The sequence below is a fragment of the Podarcis muralis genome, chromosome 2 (assembly GCF_964188315.1).
Source record: "Podarcis muralis chromosome 2, rPodMur119.hap1.1, whole genome shotgun sequence".
Classification (NCBI taxonomy): domain Eukaryota; kingdom Metazoa; phylum Chordata; class Lepidosauria; order Squamata; family Lacertidae; genus Podarcis; species Podarcis muralis.
The window spans coordinates 71,752,970-71,777,037 of NC_135656.1; the positions used below are offsets into that span (position 1 = coordinate 71,752,970).

The following is a 24,068-nucleotide window of genomic DNA, read 5'->3' on the forward strand; positions in this document are numbered from 1 at the left end:
GCCAAGCGTTCCTCACTCCTGATCTATGGGGGTTGTCTCCAGACTTAAAACGAAGAGTTCTGTGAAAAGGGGCAACTCACAGCCTTTGTAGATGTCTGTAGGTATCTGCACAGCTGCATAAGAGTAGTTAACCTTCGTTTTGAAGTTGGCATCTTCTGTGAACTCCAGTTTCAGGGAGTTGGACTTTTCTTTTTCAATTTCTTCTCCATCTGGATCTTCCTGGAGAGGAAAAAGAGGAGACAAAAGTTCAGGTCAGTTTTATACAGAAGCAGCCAGCAAGCTGGTGCGGCAGATTGTATGTGGCGTCTGCAGCTGAGTGGCAACCAATATGAAGAGTCCCCATTTTATCTGCTGGAGTTGCTTTGTAATATAGGAGGAACAGGACGGATAGGACTGTTTTTTTGTGGGCACACAGCTGTTGATTGACCATCATCATCACCCAACATAGGCTGCTGACATCATTGGCTCATGCCTGCATGGGATGTAACTGGCCATTCAGCAGCCACCTGCTTGCTCAGTGCTGACCTTATAATTCCCATAAGAGCAAGGGCTTCATCTCACTTGACAGCAGCTCAGCAGAGGTAGCAATATATATGCTACCTGCCACAACACCTTACTGGCTGCTGCTTGTGGTATTGAAATAGGTCCCACCACAGTTCTGGACACCCCCCTGGTTGGTTATAGATGCCGTCTATGTTTAAAAAGAAAATGCTAGTATTTTCAGTAACTTCCATTTGAACATGGCAGCTGTGCAGGAAGATCCACAGCTAACTCTCCTTGTTCAGCAGGTAGATATTATTTTTAGTGCAGTCTTCTCTTGAGCATGAGAAATCCAGTTCTTTAGTTCAGTTCTGAATGGGACACACTCAGCTTATAGCTCATGGCCTTGATCGCCACAGGACACCGCTGCTAGCAGTTTTTCCCTTGCAGCCAATGGCCCTGGCCCATTCCCTGGAGTGTGTGTTGCTCGGAAACCAGGACATTTATACTTCTGAGCCCTCTTCAAGTAAACTCCATAGCAACAGCAGGAGCAGCAGGAGCTGTGCCTGGAAGGGGCTGGGAGTGGAAGAGCTGCTAAATCTTTTTTAAATGCAGCCTTTGTGCGTCAGGTTGAGGTGGCTTGTAAAGCAAACTGGTTGAGAAGATGCACTGATTCCTGGCTCATTTCTTGGCTCTGTTTAACCTTGCCTCTCTGTTTTCAGTAGCATGGCAGGTATTAAATCAGACAAAAACCCCTTGAAAATCAATTAGCAGCAAAAGGCGACTATCAAAGAACAAATTAAAACTGAGTGGAGCTTAGTGCTTTGTCAATAAGCAATGCAAACAATATTTAATTATGGTAGAGAGAGATGGCAAACTCCCTGCTGCTGAGACTGGAATATGTGCAGGTTCTTTCACACTCCACTTCTCTCTCCCTTCCCTGTACAGATTGCCACAGCTTTGGCAGTCAAATCGAACAAACTGAGGGCTCTTTTGTTCTTTGTATGAGGAGATTTAACCTGTTTGGAGAAGCAAACATGCTTTCTTCCTGGAGCATTAGAACTGAGAAATCTTGATCAGGCAAGAAGATGTGTAGGACATGGCACTTCCGAATCCAGCCTTTCCCAACTTCAGCTTGTTTGGACAGTGTATGGGGGGAAGTGGCTCATGGGAGGAGCTGCAGTGGGGAAGTGGCTGGCAGTGAGAGCTAAGCACACCTCTTATCCAAACACTTCCCCTCTGAAAGATGCTTTCTTCTAAGCAACGGTTTGTTTGTTACACATGTTTGGTGTGTTAGACACAGAGGTGGGTTAAAAAAGAGAGAATGAAACTTAATAATTCATTGTGGCAGGGTCAAGAAGGTCACAGGGTCCTCACCTTTATTCTACCTTTGAAGGTGACTCAGAAACTACAACTAATCCAGAATGCGGCAGCTAGACTGGTGACTGGGGGCGGCCGCCGAGACCATATAACACCGGTCTTGAAAGACCTACATTGGCTCCCAGTATGTTTCCGAGCACAATTCAAAGTGTTGGTGCTGACCTTTAAAGCCCTAAACGGCCTCGGTCCAATATACCTGAAGGAGCGTCTCCACCCCCATCATTCTGCCCGGACGCTGAGGTCCAGCGCCGAGGGCCTTCTGGCGGTTCCCTCATTGCGAGAAGCAAAGTTACAGGGAACCAGGCAGAGGGCCTTCTCGGTAGTGGCGCCCGCCCTGTGGAACGCCCTTCCAGCAGATGTCAAAGCGATAAACAACTACCTGACATTCAGAAGACATCTTAAGGCAGCCCTGTTCAGGGAAGTTTTTAACGTGTGATATTTTACTGTATTTTTGGTTTTTATGGAAGCCGCCCAGAGTGGCTGGGGAGGCCCAGCCAGATGGGCGGGGTATAAATAAATTATTATTATTATTATTATTATTATTATTATTATTATTATTATTATTATAGTCAATGTTTTTAATGGGCTAGAGGAAAGCCTTGGTTTGGCTATGATTCTATGGAACAAGAGATGGAGCTTTAAGATGCTATTAAGAGGCTCCTCCTCCTCCTACGCCAATAATCCAAGCATTGTAAAGGACAGTTCTATCCAAAGCCATTAGCTATGATACCTAACGGGAACCTTCAAGTTCACTATACTTCTGAATACTAGATGCTGGCTGGAGATAGGTAACAGAGGAAAGCTGCTGCATTGAAGGCACACTTTTGGACTCCCAGCTGACCACTCGGCCAAATCAGACACCGGGCTAGATGTTCTCATACTACCCACAGTGGGCATTTGCAAGAAAGCCCTTCTACTGTGACTTTTCTGACTCAGAAAATATTTCACAGGAATTTCTGTAGGTGTGAAATTAATTTTAACCCTGAATAAATTTCTGTCCCTAGCAATTATGCCACCTTGCTATCCAATGTTTCCCTCCTCGTATTATAAGTGGGCATATAAAATAACTCCCTGCAATAAAAATGAACCTGGCTACTAGTCACAATGACTGCAGGCTATCTCCAGGATGAGGGGAGGCATGCTCGCAATCACCAGTCACTTGGGAACAACAGCTGAAGAGAGAGAGTTATTGCCCTTGCTCGCGGGCTTCCCATAGGCATGTGGCTAGTCCCTAGGGAAAGTAGGGGGTGGTATTATGTAACTGTTACACAGATTATACCCATTAAAATTAGTGGGTTTCAGTTAGTTAAGACCATTGACATCAGAGTCTATTCTGAGTAAAAGAATACAACCCAGGATGCTGGGCTAGATAGGCATTTGGCCTGATCCTGCATTGAATTTCTTAACTATTTATCCCTTTCATTCATTTCTTCCTTGGCTTCTATGTCCCATTCCACTCATGTCATGGCTGTGGGCTGCTGGTAAAGGAGCATGTGTGTTTACTGTAATAGATTTAGCTGTATGTTCATTGTCACCTTCAAACAATTCTAAGAGGAATGCTTTCTATTTACAAAAAGCATGCCTCCTCCCTAGCATATGGCATTTAACTTAAGAGTTTGCATCACCTATCCTTTATTAGAAACTTTACTCATTTATCTGTGTATAGTATACAGTGGTACCTCCGGTTACATACGCTTCAGGTTACATACACTTCAGGTTACAGACTCCGCTAACCCAGAAATAGTACCTTGGGTTAAGAACTTTGATTCAGGGTGAGCAGTGGCGTAGCGTGGGGGGTGCAGGGGGGGGGGGCGGCCGCACCGGGCACAACATCTGGGGTTAGGGCAAATCCACAGGTTAGGGGGCGCAAATCCACGGGTTAGGGGGCGCAAATTACTTGCCTTGCCCCAGGTGCTGACAACCCACGCTACGCCACTGAGGGTGAGAACAGAAATCGTGCTCCGGCGGTGCGGCGGCAGTGGGAGGCCCCATTAGCTAAAGTGGTGCTTCAGGTTAAGAACAGTTTCAGGTTAAGAACGGACCTCCGGAACGAATTATGTACGTAACCCAAGGTACCACTGTATAGGCCTGTAGGTCTATCCCTTTCAAAAGCCTGCTGTTATCATAGCTTCCTCTCATAGTCTTCTCATGCAGTTGCTGACTTTAGTAAGAAAGCTACATATTGCAGTTAGCTATTTTGCAATTTCATATTTGAGTTCCTTCAGAACTCTCAGATGAATGCCATCTGGTCCTGGTGACATATTACTCTTTCATTTATTTGCTCTTCTGACATGTCAATTTGTGACAATTTCTTTTGCTGCTGGTATCTCCCTGATGTCATCTGCAGTGAAGATTGATGCAAAGATTTCCTGCACCAGAGGTTCTCTGCACTGACCATAACTTTCTTTAATGTGCTTTTACCCTAATGGCTCTAGCCATTTCCTAGCAGATGTTCAGTTTTTTTGATCTGCCTTGGGAATATTTTTTCTGGGGTGGGATGGGAGCACATAAAGGTTTTTTTTTAGCAGCTACTCTTGAAATGTGCTTGGCTGATTTCCCTTACTACAGATACACACTGCCAAAATTTGTCCTTTTGGCTGTTCTTATTTATGCATTGCATTTCCTTCAGCAGCCTCATTTCACTACCATCGATTCCTGCTGGGGTTCTTTCCGATTGTTTGCAGCCTTCCTTAAAATTGGAAGTGAATGCTTATTTAAATCCAGGGTTATGGTATATATGTATAGCTCCCATGAAACTTTTATTCATTTTGCATCTGCTATGCATTCCTTTCAGTCCCCTCTTCCCCATGCAGCTGCCATGTGTGAGGCCAAGCACTGTGGCAGTGCCTCATCTCATGCGCCACACCTACCTACATGGGAACTCTTTGATAATTTATAACAAAAGGCTTCATCTGTGACACTGAAAGCTAGATATATTTTCTAAACAATAGCAAGAACCTTCTTAGCAAAAGAGTTCTTCTGTGCCAAGTAAAAAATGGAGGCACTGTTTGCAGAAGACTAGCATTTCTCTAGGACTTTAAAGACAGCAACTGAAATAACTAATGGGGAGGAAAATGTCCCTGTATATAAGCTTGTTTTCTGCTTCTGCATGCCAATTCATAGCTTCAAGATTTGGGTTGGAGAAATACAATGGGACAATGATTGCATATCAATTAATTGTTTGGGGGAAGATTTCCATTTTGCATATGCCTTTCCTAACAGTATCTGCAGGCACTCATTTGCATCTGCCCTCTTGCTGAATATGCCTTGAAAAGATTTGATCTAGGACCCAAGAAATGAAATACAGATGAATTTTATCTGCCCCCTTCAGTTTCAACACTTTTATAGTTCAGTACCACATGTTATGTGTGTGAATCTGCAGTCACCAGTGATAGAAACTTTACTGGAATTCTATATTATGTTCATAACCAGGGGATTACAAGGAGCAATCTTCCCTGTGCTAAAGCATCATACAGGAAGAGGCCTTACTCCTACACTGTGGAGCTCCTTACCTGTAGAGCTTTGGCAGGAACCATTCCTGCCACTTTCAGGCATCTTCTGAAAGCTGTGCTGCTTAGACAGGCCTGCATTATATGATTTTTTTCTTTAAACCAATTAGTATCTAATGTTTTTAATTATGTTTAATATATATTTATAGATTGATTTTATTGCATTTTATATGTCAAATGCCTCCTTGTTACAGTCTATGAAAGAGTGGATTATTAATTTATTATTATTATTAATTTCATTTCTATACCGCTTTATATTTTTAAGGGAAAAAATATTGAAGTGTTTTAATATTATTACACATTGAAACATCAAATAAAACAATGCAGACTAAAACATTACGGAGGAAAGTCTGATATAAAGTATACATTCATAGCAACATTAACAAGAAACTAAAATATTTACTAAAAAAATTCTGAATAAAACATTACAAAGCAGGTCAACTACAGAACACACATTTAATGCAGCAAAGTTAACAATACAAATTATCTTCGACATTTCAAAGGAAAACATTACCATTCCAGTTTGGTATTGTCTACTCTACACCATGGGTAGGCAAACTAAGGCCTGGGGGCCGGGTCCAGCCCAATCGCCTTCTAAATCCAGCCCGCGGACGGTCTAGAAATCAGCGTGTTTTTACATGAGTAGAATGTGTCCTTTTATTTAAAATGCATCTCTGGATTATTTGTGGGGCATAATAATTCGTTCATTATTTTTTCCAAAATATAGTCCACCCCCCCCCACAAGGTCTAAGGGACATGTCCCTCAGGGACTGTCCTCTGGTCTACACTATCTGGCAGTGACTCTCCAGGGCTCATGACTAGATTATTTACCAGCTCTTCCTGGAGATGCTGGGGATTGAACTGAGGACCTTTTGTATGCCAAACATGTGTTCTACCACCAAGCTATAGCCCTCCCTCTACTATTTGTTAGAAAGCTCTGGTACCTGCTGGAGCTCAGTATGTGGCCAATGGATCACTTTCAGTTTGGCAAGCCATAAATTGTCCAAGCCTAATTTAGATTCTGAGACTTCAGGGCTAGGACCTGTTTTATCTATGCACAATGCCTAGTTAAGTATTATACACTTTTGCAAATATTGTATCATAACTGTTTAGCAACAAGATGTTCAAGCTTTCTTTGCTGGCAGAAAGCCAGGCTAATATTCTGTTGTATTCTGTCATCATCTCTCTACTGAAGCTCTGGACACAGACTGGAATCATAAATGACATTGAAAGCATTGGAGGAAAGGCTAATTTTAGCCCACTGAAGTATAACTGTGTAGCTACCAGCAGAGACCTCCTTCCTGGATGCCATCCTCACAAACAGCAGGTTAGAACAAACTTATTTTTTCATGCTTTGTGTCAGAATGAAAGAATTTGTTAAAAAGAGAAGGGTTAAATTAAGTTATTCTGGACTTTGTGGCACAGAGCAGAACAGTCAAATTGTAAGAAGAGCTAAGCTTTCTTTAGTTCTGACCCTTTGCTTTGAGAAAAGAAAGCACTCATTGCATGATCCATTTCCCTGTGCATAGCTCCTGCTTTATAGCAATCTGCTGTATGAGACTGCAGGCTTGTCCACACTTGAGCATTCATTAGCTGCCAATCCACATTCCTCCATTTGAATCAGACTGGAGTAGTCCATACACACATGTATTTGAATTTGTATATGAGACGTAACTTTGGTCTTTACTGCTCACACTGTCATGCAAACTATGTAAATTAAATGGAGGCACAAATAGCTGCAAACACACAGTAAAATGCAGTGTGGACAAGGCCTGTGAGAGATTTCCAGGGCAATTTGGCTTGCATCTGATCTACACCAAATCTTTTCTGTTCTGGAACAGCTCTTGAAAAACTGGAGTGTGCTATATGATCTGCGAATTCTAACTGTTTGAGAGTTAGCCTCCCAACAGGTTGGCTACTGCCAGAGATCCAGCCAACGGTGCCATAAAGGAAAAAAGAAAGAAAAAGACACACAAGTAATTACTATGAACTAAAATGCTCATCTGATTTCAAAAAAGTTTCCCCATTGATTCTAACCACTGAATCTTTGCAGTCAAGTAGAAACGCCAAGAGGGGCTTTAGAAAGAAAAGTCCAGATAATACAGCTTCTGCTCTCAATCTTCTCCAAGCGTATTTCACACCTGATGGTTCTTTCTGATTGCAGCTGCAACAATCAGATGCATTTGAGACAACAGAAGCAGGCCTCAGGTCAGGTCTTCAAGAGAAGTACCGCTTTGTTTGATCTGGCATAAAGCCCATCTAGTCTTCTGTGGCGGCTGGACAGATGACATCTCAGACTGATGCTGCGTAACAGGGCAGGAAGCAGAAAGCTCAGAGACCTCCAAGGCTATACAGTAATACTTGTTCTGCATTCTGATGGTGATGCCTCTCAGAAGCATGACAGACAGAAGCAAACAAAATGTTCCTTTACTACAGTGGCCGGAACCAGCACTATCCCCATGGTAAAGGGGGATAAGATTTGGACAAAAGTATGCAAAATCAGTTGTGGATGGTGTGTTGGGGCTGCGCCCTCACCTGGCCTCCTTCTGCCTGAGTCGCAGCTGCAAAACAGGTTGGCAAGGGTGGGGGGCAGTGAGGTGGGCATGGTGAAAATGTTAGAATTCCTGCTCCGTGGTTGCAGTCATGGAGTTGTTGTCTATCACATGACGGTATATGTTTTGACTCCACAAAGTGGGAAGTGACAGAGACAGGATGTTTGTGTTACTGTGTTCCGTGAAGTGGGACTATTGTCCTTTGTTCTTTCTCTTTGCTGTCTGATGCTAGAGAGAGAGTGAGCAATGTTGCAGTGCTCTGTGTGTGTTTATATGTAAATAAAGTAGATTAGCCAAACTGCTGAGTTGCTGAGGTCTGCCATGCAAGCTGTGAAGACTCTGTAGATCCCTAAGTGTGCCAGTGTCTGTTGGCATTGGTCGCTGTGATGTTCGGGCAGAAGAAAGCTTTTGAAGCTCCCAAACAATCAACCAGGAGGGAAGGAACATGCCAGTCAGGCATGTGTCTCTACAAGGGTCCTACTCAAGTGTAGGATGAGCTCCTGACAGAAAATATGCCAGCAGGAGCAGCAGATAGGCTCTCCCGGTGCATCTGCACCTTGCCAACCTGACCACCTTTCCTCCCTCATCTCTCCCTCCATCCTAGCATGCAGCAGTGACTTAGCCAAAGGGCGACCAGGTGAGCAACGCAAGACTGCTGCCCTCAATATTAGAGATGTAACATAGAATCCTCTGGACTCCCACTGAGCAGCAGGTGTAGCAAAGGTGCTCCACAGAGCAAAAGACCCTACAGAACCCTATTATCATATAGACAAGTCCAGGGCTGTTAAAGGCACAGCTCAGCATTTCTGAAAGGACAAGCACTGACTGCTTTGGGGATCAAATACACTAGTAGTCTTTGGCAACAGAGACTTCATTAGGGACCTCATCCTCTAGGGCAGTGCATTTGCATTGTGCAGCGGCAATCAGCAAGAAGACACTTATGAGCTAGAAGGTGTAGGGAGTTTTAAAAGTTTCCAATCTAGTAAAATCTAGTTATATTTAATAATAATAATAATAATAATAATAATAATAATAATAATAATAATAATAATAATAATTTATTATTTATACCCTACATATCTGGCTTGGTTTCCCATAAAATACACAATGGTATAGTTTATGAAACTATGTATAAAGTCAGTTTCAAACTGAAAGCTTCCCTTTTGAATCAATGAATGTAATGAAATGGAAGATAATTTACGGCCTTGAAACTGGTACACACTAAGTATAAAAGCTGCATAGTAAAAGTACAGAAGGTTATTTTTGTGTGTGAAAAGAGCTGAAATAGGATTGTATGAATTCATTAAATACATGTTCCTCTGAACAATGCCACCTGCACGAGCTTGTGTGATTGGTTAGCTATCCTAGACTGCAGAGTATTTCTGTGTCAGGTAGGTCCTCTTGTTGCTCATAATAAAGAATTCATCCTTACTTGCGCATTCAGTTTGCAAAATGATTTGGAAAAAAAGTGAACGATTCTTGCATCCCCGACCAGGGATAGTCCCAAAACACTAAACCTAGGGATGGACAAATAGGTCAGCTTTGGTTTCTCTCAGTTTCTCAACCCGCCCCCCCCCCCCCCCCCCAGTTTCAAGTACAGTTCTCCCACATTTCCACATCAGTTTCCTCCTTGCTCCATACGTGCAAAAGAGCTACACAGTGGTGACCTGAATCCATGGAAACACTGGTAGGGATGGGGGAACCAGAAGTGGACTGGTGAGAATACAGATTGGAGCCAAGAGGTGGTAATCCAGTCATGCAAGCCTACAGCTTCTTTCTTCTGTCCTGCTCCTAATAGTATCTAGCATGCACATAACATCCGAAGAAGCAGCCTTGGTCAACGCAGCCTCCAGGAACAGGCCAAATGATCCTGCACACCTGCCCCTCCCCCTGCTACCTGTGTGGATCCACAGCTAAAGCACCTCCATGCTTGCAAGCAGCTTATTTATAGCAGATGACATTTCCTTAGGTAAGAGGTTGCCACTTACACCAGAAGGAGCGAAAGCGTTACATTTCTAAAATCAGCCCCTGCCCTCCCTGCCACGTCATGCCTGCCCCTGACAGGTGCCAATTATGGCATCGCACCACTGTAGACACAAGCAAGGGAGCAAACCGCCCACTCTGCAGTTCGTCTCAAATGACAGAGCCTAACGATATAATTGGAGTGATGTTGAGGAGGAGAGCAGAAAGATAAGAGGCAGCAATTTAATCCTGCAGGTGTGTAAAAGCGAGAGTGTGGGGAGAGGTAAAGAGGATAAGTATTTCTGTACATTGTTTCTGGGCTACAGAGAAAAATGCACAGACATTCAGTGCTGCCACTCTGCACCCCATAATAGGCAGTGGCCATATCTGAGGCCAGCTGTGACTACAAGCAAGGCAAGATCAGGCATTAGCGGTGGCTCAGTGGACTGCAGCTTGCATGGCCCTGTTTCTGAAGAATGGATGGGGGAGAAATTTCATACAGTTCACATTTAAAGGGGAATTTGTCCAAACTGCACTTTCCAAAATGATAAGCAAACCAAAACCCAGAAAATGTGGGTTACTCTATCTGAGTAATGTGCACAGATATGCATAATGTGTGCATAAAAATGCATATATTTGTGTAAATGGATAAAATGTATTAGAATGGAGAAAACTGCATTATAAGGGACAAAATTGCATGCACAATTGTATATATTAGGAGAAATCTGCACCAAAAAGTTGATGAACTTCCATGAGGATTTTCTTCTTCTTCTAAGAATAATCACTGACTGATGGGGACAACTTAACTTAAGTCTGGCAAAATGAGAAACTGAGAGAAACCAAAGTTGACAGATTTGCGCATCCCTGCTTAAAAGCATCACTGGGCTGGCACTATGTACCTCTTGGCTTCTTAACATGTTACATTTTAAAGGTGGAAATCAAGGCCACAATAGACATAATGTGGAAGATTTTTCACTGGTGCTCAATAAAAAAAAAAAAAGCAGTCCAACCTTCATCAGAGCCTCAGCACTAGGATGGAAGATCAATCCTTCTCAGCCTTGCCGTTTTCCCAGTCAAAATCATCTCATCCCCATGCAGCTATTAGCTTTGATGGAGGAAAATTCAAGAGTCTGTATCGTGTCATATATCCCCAGCAATCCCCAGCAGAGCTAATAGCAGCTTGGTAGAAGGGGGTGATTTAGATCGGGAAAATGGCACAGGATTAAAGGGTTAATTATACCCATCCTCCAGTGTTACTGCCAAAAACCTAAAAAACTGACTCCCTGCTCTGAAGTGGTGATGGTGGGGAATCCACTTCAGAATTTTTGCATATCAGATCAAAAATCTCCTGTGTCCTTTTGGGATCTCTTTGCAAATACATGCACCATAGAGGCAAACTTTTCAGAGAGCTGATTGGCTGTGGCTCCCTGCCAAGTATAAACCATTTTTTTCTATTGAATAATATGTGAAATTACCTTTAGAAGAAAAGACTAAAGTTTCAATCATTAAGCATATTGTTATGCTCATCTGCTTTTTTTTTTAAACATTAGCTTCTTTATTTATTAAATTTCTGTACAGTGGTACCTCTGGTTATGTACTTAATTTGTTCCGGAGGTCCGTTCTTAACCTGAAACTGTTCTTAACCTGAAGCACCACTTTAGCTAATGGGGCCTCCCACTGCCGCTACCCAATTTCTGTTCTCATCCTGAAGCAAAGTTCTTAACCTGAGGTACTATTTCTGGGTTGGCGGAGTCTGTAACCTGAAGCGTATGTAACCTGGAGCATATGTAACCTGAGGTACCACTGTACTGCCCTTCATCCGAAGATCACAGGACAGCTTACAATATAAAAACACAGAATATGTAGCATAAAAGGTAAAGGTAAAGGTACCCCTGCCCGTACGGGCCAGTCTTGACAGACTCTGGGGTTGCGCGCCCATCTCACTTAAGAGGCCAGGGGCCAGCGCTGTCCGGAGACACTTCCGGGTCACGTGGCCAGCGTGACAAAGCTGCATCTGGCGAGCCAGCGCAGCACATGGAAACGCCGTTTACCTTCCCGTCAGTAAGCGGTCCCTATTTATCTACTTGCACCTGGGGGTGCTTTCGAACTGCTAGGTTGGCAGGCGCTGGGACCGAGCAACGGGAGCGCACCCCGCCGCGGGGATTCGAACCGCCGACCTTTCGATCGGCAAGCCCTAGGCACTGAGGCTTTTACCCACAGCGCCACCCGCGTCCCAATATGTAGCATAGCAACAAACAAAAACAATAGCCCCTCTACAGTTTAAAGGGCCATCAATTGTTTAATTGGCCATTAGTTCCCTGCAGTGATCATCTCATTTCGCCAAACAGATGGAGTGACTCTGCAGAGCTTCAAGACCTGCTAGCATTTCAAGTTGTGACATAACACCATGTCCAGGCACATTATTGGTTGAGGGGGAGGTGACTACCACCACTGGGCATCATGGGGCCAGCCAAGAATGCCCCTGGGAATGATATTGTATGGTGAAACAGCATCATTCCCAGGGGTGTTCTGTCCCAGAAATGCAGCAGGACTGCTAGAGGCACCAAGTTGCTGCTTGCCATGTTGGAAAGCCTTTTTTATTATTATTAAGAAAAGGAAAGAAAGGAAAATAAAAATGCTTGACCAAGAGTCACCCTGAAAAGTTGCCAAAAATTCTCACCCAGTTTTGTTGGGCGACAGATGGTCTCACCTGGTAAAAGGCAGCTCCCGAAATCCCATTCCAGACAAAAAAAGGAATGAAAAAAGAAAATTGAGGTGGGGGGAATATTTGGCCCCGTTTGAATCAAGAGCAAAGAGCAATCTCCCTAACAAAATATGTACCTGGCGATTTCGTCACCAACTAATGGAGTTTTAGCAGTGATTCTGGCTCCATTAATCCTCTCTGGTCTAAGCTTCCAATTATACAGTAACACTCTTTTGGAAGCAGTTCCCACTGAAATCAAATTATTTCCAAGTAAATGTAGGGTTCTGCTTCTCTCCCACAAAGAAAAGAATGGGAATTTAGTGTGAAATGAGAGATTGCTTAAAATGCCGAACATTCTGAAGAGAGGGGAAGGAACTTCTTAAATTTGCTCATTCTGTGAAGCTGAAAAAAAGACCCAGCTACCCAAATCCTGAAATGAAAGAGAGTATTTTATATCATTTCTTTCCTCTAGATCTTTACCCTTCATCTACACTCAGCACTCCCAAAGAGTCCACAGACTCTAGCTGCAAAGAGTCCACAGACTCTTCTTCTCCAGTTGTAAAATCCAGCTTGCCAACAGAGAAGATTGGTCAGGAAGAAGAAGAGGAGGAGTTTGGATTTGATATCCCGTTTTATCACTACCCGAAGGAGTCTCAAAGCGGCTAACATTTTCCTTTCCCTTCCTCCCCCACAACAAACACTCTGTGAGGTGAGTGGGGCTGAGAGACTTCAGAGAAGTGTGACTAGCCCAAGGTCACCCAGCAGCTGCATGTGGAGGAGCGGAGACGTGAACCCAGTTCACCAGATTACGAGTCTACTGCTCTTAACCACTACACCACAAAGTAAAAAAAGCTAGTTTTAGTCTGCATGTATGACCTGCACAGATGAGTTCTGAAGCTGTTGTCTTCCTTATCTCTGCACCACTTCTCAGCTGTTACTGGGCATTCCTGTAAGTCAACAAGATGAGTGACCCGCTGCAGTCTGTCCAATACACTGCCAGGGCTGTGTTGCTGAAAATGATTCAACTTAGCAACACGCCTTGCAATGATCACATTGCCTCTTGTTGAAATTGTCATTTCATAAAGAAGTTGCATGTTATTTTGCTTAGAGTAGAAATGGGCCAGAGCCTGGCCCAGTAACACTGAATGACCCTTAGTTATTTATGTTGTGAATGGGTGAAATCAAGGAAAGCAAAATGATTATTGTGAATGCTACCTTTCCCACTACAGAGATCAATTAACTTACAATTGCCAAGTTGACAGTTTTATCACCTATCACTATTGTTGTAAATGGTCACTGTATTTATTTTGCCTATGTTCTAGCTTTTGTTGAATTGTCTCTATTTGTGCTTTCTGCATTTCCCTCTGACCTCACAGTTTCCAGCCCCCAGCTCCATACCTAGAACTGAGAGTTACACTTTGTGCACGATGAAGTGCACTCTAGCTCACAGAAGATTGTGCTATAATTTGTTAAGTCTTTGAGGTACCACAAGACTCTTTGTTGTTTTAATCATGAACAGAAAGCACACATGAAATACTTGCAATCAGTTTTGGACTGAGTTTGGAACTGGCACATTAGAGCTGTGAACACTTAGGATTTGCTCTTACCAAAACACATGTGCACTCATTTATAGGAAGTGATGTTTTTATTCAGGACCTTTCCATCTAACAGAGTCCAAAATGTTAGGGGTGGGAAGCAAGAAGTTTTGAGCCAAGGGCAGAAGACTCCTTTGCACAATCACTGGTGTATTTCTAGCATCATTTGCAGAGAGAGGGGACCAATCAACACTAATTTCTCTTTAAACTGCACATAATAAAATGTACGAATAAATGTCCACCTACCCACAGCTGTTTTCCAGTGCAAATGCTTCCTCACAACTCCTTGTTGCAATGAGGGAGACACAGACCAAATTTCCCTCGCAACATATTTTTTCGTTGGGGGGCCGTTATAACAGGGACTGATCTCTTTGGTAATTCTGAAAAATGATGGGCCTCTTTGGGTCAATGCTCTGAACAGCGCAGGATCTCAAAGCAGATGCTGCAGCAGGCGGCTTGTGAAGTCCTATCAGATCATTGACTCTCAAACTTAACAAACCCTAGATGTCAGGGACTCCATATTCTCTAGGTCAGTGATTCTCAGTCACTGTTTTGTGGCCTGCAGCCAAGTTAAAGGAGGATTCTTGGCTTGGCAGGCACATATGTGCTTCAGCTCTATGGCCTTTTCAAGCTTTTCTGTTAACTGGCAAGTACTCTTTCAATGAGTTTGAAGCATGAAGAAGACTGAAACTTCCCAATAGATTGTGATACAGAGACTGTGTACACACCAGACATTGAAAGCACCTTTCCTGATCTCCTAAGAATCCGGCGAACTGTAGTTTGTTAATTGTGTTGGAAACTGCAACTTTGTGAGGGTAAACTGCAGTTCCCAGGAAGCTAGCGCTCTCTCTCTCTCGCACACTCTCTCTCTCTCTGTGTGTGTACATGGATGTGTGCTTTGCATGTATGCAGACAGACAGTGAACAAATATGGTAGGGATATTTTTGCCTATGTGTTCCTAGTTGTTCAGGAAGAAGGGAAAGTCGTCTTTCCACTGATATTAATATGAAAGGAGAGCAGGAATTATTTGTCCAGAATTTTGTATTCTGTACTGAAGAAGCAGCCAATTTCTATACCATGGTTTGTATCCAATGCTAGTCCTATTAAGATTAATGGATCAAAATTAGTCATCTCTATTAATTTCAATGGGTCTCCTTTGAGTAATACTAGCATTGACTACAACCCCATATTTAAGATTTAGGGAAAAGTGCCAGATATTTTGCACTTTGGGGTATTTTCTGTTGTTGCTTTTTTATTGTAGTTTCAATAACCATGGAAATTTCTCCTTAAAAACATTGGTCTGAAATGTGTGTCCATTGCTTCCTTGCTTCCCTTGGCTACTGCTTTTTTTAATACCACTTTGTACCTCACTGCCGCTTTCCTTTTCCTGGGTTTGGCACATGGCTGTTTGCAGCTAATCAGGAACCAGGTTGTGAACAGGAAAATGTCATCACAACACTATGTAGCTGATCAGATCTGGCTGTTTGAGAAGGCTGCTGAAAGTGTGATAGAAACTGAAGTTAAAAAATATGCAGGGAGTGCTGGAAAACTGTTAAAGAGGGGAAGCTGATTGGTTCAACCTTAAATGAAACCATTTCAAAGGAAAAAAATGCTAGATATCTGTAGTCAAGTCAAAATACGTTAAGAGGCCTCTCTCCCTCCCTCCCATCTTATTTTATTTTTGTTCTTAAGACCTTTGTCTGAGAAGGGGCCTTGTGCAGATTGACAGCCTGAACACTTCTAGGCTGACTTCAGTCAATAAAATTTATCAAGCACAATCCATCAAGCACTGCTCCATTTAACATCAATGGGGCCACAAAAGAATCATTCTTGGGGACTTGAACTCATCTTGTTTATGTTTAGGTCTCTTGGTTGTCTTTTTAAGGCTGCTTTCTTACTTCACTTCAGACAATCACCCTCAGATTCCACTAGGACTCAGCAACTAGTCACTTTTGCTCCGGGTGGATGAATAGGAGAGGGGGGAAACCCTCTTCTTGCATTATAGCATGCACAAAAAAGTGTCGAAATAATGCTCTCCCAGCAGTACAAGCCTAGCAATAGCTTTTTCCACAGTAAGGGAGAATAATAGGTTGGCTATGCAATGTTTACTTTTTAATTCCAGCAGATGTACTCAGTGTAAACGCACCATATACAAGGGTCTTAATGGAGCAGCTCTAGTGGCATGGAAAGATTCAGAGCCCAATTATGTTTTCAGGAGCCTCTACCAGTATACAACACAGCTGCAATTCCCCTTAAGGGGCAACTCAGTAAGCTAAATCTGACAATGTAATAACACAGAGCTAGATTCTCATCTTTTCTATATTATTGCATTGCATATTTAGAGACGAGAACAACTTGAGATTTCATGGGCAAAGGAACCCCTAGGTTTATCTAATTTGCTGTCCTCCATATCAGAGGTTACATCACTGTATTCTGTCATTTGCAGCTTGAGTTGATAACAAGCCAAAGAGAGAGAAAGGAAACGAGCTGAGCAGTACTCAACAAAAGCACACACTCAAAAACTAAAGATTCAAAAGCAAATCATTGGTTAACAGAAGAGCAACTCCTTAAAAGCAAACTACTATTTACATTTTACCAGAGTCAGGAAGGATAGCATATTTTAGAACGTTTTACTATTTTTCTTGCAACATTTTATTATTGTCCTGGAAAGACAATACAGTATGTATTTGAAAATACTGGATCATCTATAATGCTATTGCCATCTTAGAAGCTTGCAACCTTTTCATTCACTTTGATATTCAATATTTCTTATGGTATGATTCAGTTTTAGCCATGTGTAATTATTTGTTAAATGTAGTCTGATTTTAAGACACAATTTTATTTGTTTCTATATGTTCAGTTTTGTTGAGCATAACTCTGTTGGGTGCACTTTTACATGCGCTACCGGCAGCATTTTTATTTACAAAGGGAGATACCTTTTCTTCTTCTTTTTTTTGCTTTAAAGCAGTGATAAAGAGCCTGGTGTTCTCCAAATGTTGGATTCCAACTCCCATCAGCTCCAGCCAGCCCTGTAGCCAGAGTGGGGTGCACTGTCCCCCTTGAGCTAAGTCCCCCCCCCCAATTTTTTTAATGGCAACATACATTTATAATTTATGACATGACAGACAACAACAGACCCATTTAAAGAATGGCAGCTTGTTTCAAAAAGAGCAGCACACAGAAATGCCTTTTACCTTCCTGCTGGAGTGTTACCTATTTATCTACTTGCACTGGCATGCTTTCGAACTGCTAGGTTGGCAGGAGCAGGGACAGAAGCAGGCACATCTTTCACATTGGAAATGTGTTGTGACATCTATTGAACTCTATTAAAATACCTGAAGGACACTACCTTGGGAAAGTTGGGCATATAATGAAGTATTTGAATTAGGTGTGACCTGTAGAACACAACATAAAAAGTTTACTAAGTAGCCTGCTGAGACCCCAAGTAATTTTTGTGTGGTGCATGAAAAAAAGTTTGAGGAGCACTGATTTTTGCCATAGACCAATAAGCCACCCAGCTACTGTAGCCTCCCCATCTGCCTGTGTTGTTTCTAGCACCCATGCATTGACACCCCTTTCCTACTGTTTCTTTTTCTTTTTACCATCATGCCTCTTTCATGGCGGAATGTGCTGTTGCTCTTGCCTTCAGCTCTAAGAAGCAAATCTTCATTAATTTCCACCCAACGTTATCATTTTTATTCACTTCTTCAAAGTGCCGGAACCAGTGTGTGTAATTACAGACCCCCCCACCCCCGTTTATCATTATTCTGTTCAACATTCACTTGTGAGTGGTTAATTTGTATTCTTTAGGACTTGGTACAATCTGGCTGTCTCCATTCATATGTGAATATTGTTACGCATACAAGCTGAAGGTAAACACTGGTGGAGCTCAGCTGACACACCAAGAATCTTGGTTTCCAAATGGAATCGTGGTACTTCAAGGGAAGGGGAAACAGCCACTCAAATTCCCAATTGATCTAAGACAGTTTATGCTCTCCTCCACAGTGGCTTTTTTGGACTATCTCTCCAACACGACGTAACAGTACAGCTCAGGAAGCCCTGCACTGTATCATTTCTCACCTTCTAGAGCGGCCTTTACTCCACGGACAGGAATCAGTGACCCTGCAGATGTTGCTGGACTACAGTTCCTAGCACCCCTAACTATTAGCCTTGCAGGCTGGGGCTAATGGGAGTTGGAGTCCAACAATAATTTTCTCTTAAAAAATAAATAGAGGGAATGGTGATAGTCTGATAGCCCCTCTCCCTGAAATATATATATTTTGATATATGAGATTTATAAGGGTGATATTTGGCAATGCAATATTATGTTTCTGAATCTCAGTATCTTTTTAAAAAAAATGCTGTTCCAATGTCTTTGCAACCAAAAATACTTCTCGAAAACCATGAAGCTTAAAATGAAACCACAATACCCATCCGAATTACTAAACACACACATGTGCATGCGCGTGTGCACACACACACAGAGAGAATTCTACCAAGCTTAATTAGGCTGCTGGCAGTACAGTTGTAAGATGTTTGACAGCAACATCACTGAAAAGTTGTATTTCTCTGATGCTTTGCAAACTACCTGGTCTTTGTCATGTATAGATTTCTACTAAGTGATGAGCATCCTCTTCACTAATGAATTAGTCCTGATCCTAAAAGTGTTCTAATTTGTCTTGACGCTGCCTTTGATTTTGACATCAGAACAGGCTTTCCAGAAATCACCTGTCTCTTCTATCACAACTGTATTGCCATGGGAATCCCCGCAGAGAGGCACTGATGTTATTATAAGAATTAATTTAAGCTAGTAACGAGGAACTGAATTCCAAGTGAGAAACGAAACAAGGCTGAAATTTGCCATGTGTAAATTGAAGATTGCTCAGAGGGCTCAGTCACACGTTACACATCATGGAGCAAGTGGACAAAGATACATTTTTCTCATTCTCTCATTATATCTTTTTAGAAGCCCCCCCCCCCCAATATGTGGAATGCGCTCCCTAGAGAGGCTTGCCTGGTGCCCACTTTAATGTCTTTTCACTATTAGTAAAAATACTTCTTTCCCCCTCAGGCTTTTAAACATTTTTTAAACATCTCTTAATATCCTTTAATATCATTGATATTATAATTTCCCACCTTCAGAATAACGACAGTTTGGCTGTGTTGTTTTTTTTTAAATAGCTTCTGTAGCTTAACTGAACTTTACTGGATTCATTGCTGGGTTTTTAATTTGCGTCACTCTCTGTTGGATTTTACAGCTGGATTTAATCTGTTTCTGGGTTAGTTCTACAGATTTATGGTTTTATTAAGTTGTATTTTGTTGCTTTTATTATGTATGCAGCCAAGAGAATATATTTTGCTAGGGGAATCAGAAACGGAATAAAATAAGACTACCCTATAAAAATGACTGGTGGTAGATTCAGGAGGTCAGACAAAAGGAAGTACTTATTTGCACAATGCACAATTAACAGGGATTTCCTTTGCTGCAAGTGTTAAAGGCTGTTAGCTTAGCTCTAAGAGGAAAACCCTGTTGCAGTTGCTGCCTATGATGCAAGGATGGGGTGCCAGGAGGACTGAATGCCTGGCAGTGTGACTGCAGGCATGTCTACACAGAAGAAAGCCCAATTGAGCCAGTGGCGCTTACTCCCAGGAACGTGCGCACCAGTTTGCCGTCTGCCAAGGATTTGGGTTTTCATTCTTGGGTCTCTTCACCTCTCCCTCACTATACCTCCTTGCCTCTGTCTTCCCTGGCATATGCAAGCAATTTTAAGGCAGGGCGGAGGGGTGTTTGTTTGTTTATATAATATCTAATTTGTCACATTTGTTGTTTTTGAGTTATACAAGATGATAAATTGATACAGAAAAACAGGTGTCGGTGGGCGAGAGTTAATCTGTGCATAAACACATGGGTGGGTAGGGAGGTGATTGGTCCATGCACTCTTATATGGTGAGCCCTGATCAACCTTTACTAAGAAAGCTGATGAAATGCTAAGGCTCATGCTGGTTTAGGCACATGAAATCAACTTATGTCTAGCCCATCAACTTGCTATGCTATCCATGGATGCAGGGCAGCTGATTATGTGCTGTTGTACACTTCAGGCCTACACGGCCATGCTGTTTGCAATTCTAAGAACAATGTTTGTGGCCTGTATTGTCCTAATTACAACCATCGAGTCTGAAATCACCGTGCCTAATCAGGGGCGTTGCAGCCCATTTCTTCACTTGAGGTGAAACGGGAAGTGCCACCTTGCCCTGCCGCTGCTGCCACTGCAGTTCCTCCACTCACCCTGCTGCTTCTGCCACAAGCGGAGCACCAGCACTGGCGTTGGAACCAATTTTGGGTGAGACCTTGCCCAACTTTGGCGGGAATCTTGCTTGTTCTGCAAGATCTCATGTGACTTTAGCTGATCCCAGTGCCACTTCTGCAGAGCTGCCACCTTAGAGGCTTCTGTCACCTGAGGCAGCCGCCTCAACCTGCCTCATGGCTAAGCCAGCTCTGTGCCTAAGGGCCAAAGAGTGCTCCAGTTCATCTCCATGGGGTATTAAATCAGAGATAATGGTGCCTTCTTAAGTATCAACACTAAAGACAACTGGTTGAGGGTTATGTTAGCAGAAACAAACTCTGTGGAATGCCTCCCCTCCATTTCTTCCCACACAGCCTTCCTCAACCTACCGCCATCCAGATGTTTTGGACGGCAACTTCTTTAAACTGTGCTGGCTGGGATCGTGGGAGCTGAAATCCAAAACATCTGGAGGGCACCAGGTTGGAGAAGGCTGCACCTAGCTTCAGAGTGTGTACTGCACTGGAATTTCAGGTAGTTGCAACAATATGCAGAAACAAATGAACAAGAGCCTGCTATTAGACTGCCGCATCTCTGCTTTTATAGTTGCACTGGTTATAAATAACAATCAGTCTCCTTCGCTTGTTTGCTTCTCTTTTTTTTTAAGGGGAAAAACACACACTTTGCCAAAGGTACTGTTTAGAGATCTTTCTAGACCATTTATTTTTAAATTACCAGCCAGAGGAGAGGAGGAAAAAAAAAAGGGGGGGGGGGAATCTCAGACCGATTGCTTATCAGAATGAAATCCAAATGTCACATTAGTTGAGAAAGTTGGGAGATTAAATTTTCCAATGCCCTTCATCTGCTGTTGACATTTTGGGAGCTTTGCTCCCCCCTCCCTCCCTCTAGCGCCTGCTTTTCAGCCTTAATATCTTAAACACACACACACACACACACACACACACACACACACACCCTGCACAAGAGAGATGGCTCTGCAGACTTGAATGTTAGAAAGCTTCTTAGAAGTGGTCTTTTTTGGTAGGCTTTAGTTTTGACCTGAGGATTGCATCTGGCTCTGTGACTGTGCATTCAAGGTACTTGTAAGCTTTGTGGGATAAGATTTTGACTGGAAATCTTGCTTAAAAAAAAAAGTCATTAATTTAAGCAGGTCCACTGTTATTATCATTTAATGAATGTTTGCTGGCTTATGGCCTGCAGTTCTTTGCTTTCAGCATGTTTTCCTCCATCTGTTGAGAGCCACAGTACTATTAAACACAACACTACGAAAACCATCTTCAGCCTATACTTTGTCAGATTTTTATTTTAATCAGGTTGGTTTACAGTAAGAAGAATTTAAGAAGAAAAGCAACAAGTGGGGTTTGTTTTGTTTTGGCCTCCCTGTTTCAGGTGATGGAGTCAGTCAGTCAAGCTTTCCCTTCTACCGAAAAGGGCAGGAAATAATTTTGCAAAGGAACACTGACATTCTAATACCATTTTGTGATTCCAAGCAGTGGCTTGATTAAAAAAAACAACACAATAAAGGGGAAAAAGCCTCACCCACAATCAATCTCACAACAAAATCAGCATTGCTTAGCGGTATCAGGCTGCCAAAGGGTAATAACACTTTATCACATCTATTGCAAATTCCATACAATAATGGTATGCTATTTTAGAATTAACTCCTGCCATGCCAGATCCCTACAGCCTTAATTTTGTGGAAGCAGATTTCTGTTGTCCTTTTTTGCTTCAAAACTACAAGGGCACTTGATTTCCACTGCCTCTGTGTATTTGACCCTGGACAGCACCAGGGGTGCTGCCACCACATTCCCGCATTGGCAAACACAGTTGAGGAAGAAAAATAAATAAATCTGCTGCTGGGTATTACAAATGCATATCCCTCACCCTCAGAATTTGTTACCTACATAAGATTATGGATTTCCCCACATTCTTTTGTGTCCTCCACAACCACCCACTCATGTGCAAAATAGTAATAATAATAATAGTAAGAATAAAAAATCCAATTGGAACTTTCAGCACAGCGTTACTATCAACACACTTGGCTTCTCTGGATAACTCTCCTATAATTAGCTAATTATTCATGGATTTGCAGAGACTGGGAGAGAGCGCTTGGCAAGTGATGGCTGCTTTTGTTTGGAGTCCTGTCAAATCCACCACTGAGCATGCAGCCATTTCTCTCAATCCTCTCCCATGCCTGGAATGCAGTGAGATGCAGATGAACACTTCAGCATGCTCTCCCCAAGTTGTCAGTTATTAACAGTTTCTGAGAATGGCCCATCTCCTATTAATGCAAATCTACCTTCAGCTCCATGCCAATCATTCTGTTCCATCATATCTGAACATACCACCCTCCTGGAGCATCGTGTACCATACCAACCTGGAGGCTGCAGCAAAAAGGGGGAAGCAGCATGGATGATGGTGCCTATCAGAAACATTTGGCTCCCTTATTAAAAGTGCAGTGACTTTTAATCAGGTAGGATTCAAAGTGCTGGTATTAACCGTAAAGCCCTTCAGGGTCAGGGACCAGGACATTTGAAGGATCACCTTTTCTCTTATGAGCCGCACCACCAGCCAATATCTTCATCAGCAGTCCTCTAATGTGTCCATGTGGTCCTCCAGATGTTGCACTAAAACTCACATTATCCCTTACTATTTGCCATACTAGCGGTGATGAGAGCTGGGTTTCCAACAACATCTGGAGGGCCATAGGGTCTCCAGCCTTGAGCTATCTGGTCGTAAGTATGGTTTAAAGATAAATAACCATAAGAAGGGAGTGCACAGGCTTTTAAGGTTCCCACCAAGAGTGAGCACCTGGATAGTAGATTTGAGAAAGCATGCAGATCACTTGATCACAGTCTTCCACACTGTGTTGAGATGCAATGCATGTCTATTTAAATCATTGCAGTTATTTCTAGGTTTGCATTTATACCTATGCATTAACATACACAAACCTGTATCCTCTTTTGTCCTCTTTTTTGGTGATGGAAAAGGGGCCACTCTGTGTGCAGTTGTTTTTGAAGTACAAAAATGATGCCGTTGAAATCAAAACTAGGTCCTGTTTCTCAGCATGGCCAGTTATCTGCAAAGTGGTAGCCTTCCCCCCTCCCCCCAAGAATATAGCTCAGGTAATAACTCTTAGTGGGAAATGGTGCTTGAGAGAATAAGCTTCTTGTCCTATTGTGGCCATTTTTACTGCATCAGAAATTCACCAAAAATAGAGTGGAGGCATGCTGGTGTTGTCTGAAATAACCACAACCGCCCAGCCCTCATCTCAATTTGGCTTCACTTTAAACAACAACAAGAACCCATATACTAGGATGGAATTTGGAAGCAAGAAAGGGGCAGTCGTGGGAATTTGCTTACTGAAGCAGGCTGCTTCAAGTCACTTCATGGCAAAGCTGGCCCTGCACTGATCTTCATTTTTCTTTCCAAAATAGTGCCTTGATCTCCATTAACAGATCTGGGATTGTTTATGTCCCCTGAGTGTGAGAGAAGACTAGCTGTGACTCACAGGGTTCCCAAACGTATGAAGCATTATTTATATCCTGCCTGGCATGTTGTTCTATCTGTGTTTGATATGCCAT

The 24,068-nt window shown here is 42.7% G+C and overlaps 1 protein-coding gene across 5 annotated transcripts in view; it reads right to left on the bottom strand.

The window, feature by feature from the left end:
- Positions 1-24,068, bottom strand: part of CACNA2D2 (calcium voltage-gated channel auxiliary subunit alpha2delta 2) — a 537,538-nt gene that overhangs the window by 157,732 nt on the left and 355,738 nt on the right. For all 5 annotated transcript variants that reach the window (XR_013391944.1, XM_077924744.1, XM_077924743.1 and 2 more), the window contains exon 6: positions 81-219. Coding sequence is in view for 4 of the 5 variants with exons in the window: in XM_077924744.1 (XP_077780870.1) it covers positions 81-219 (139 nt within the window). In the remaining variant the exon portion in view is untranslated. The remainder of the gene's footprint in view (positions 1-80; positions 220-24,068) is intronic.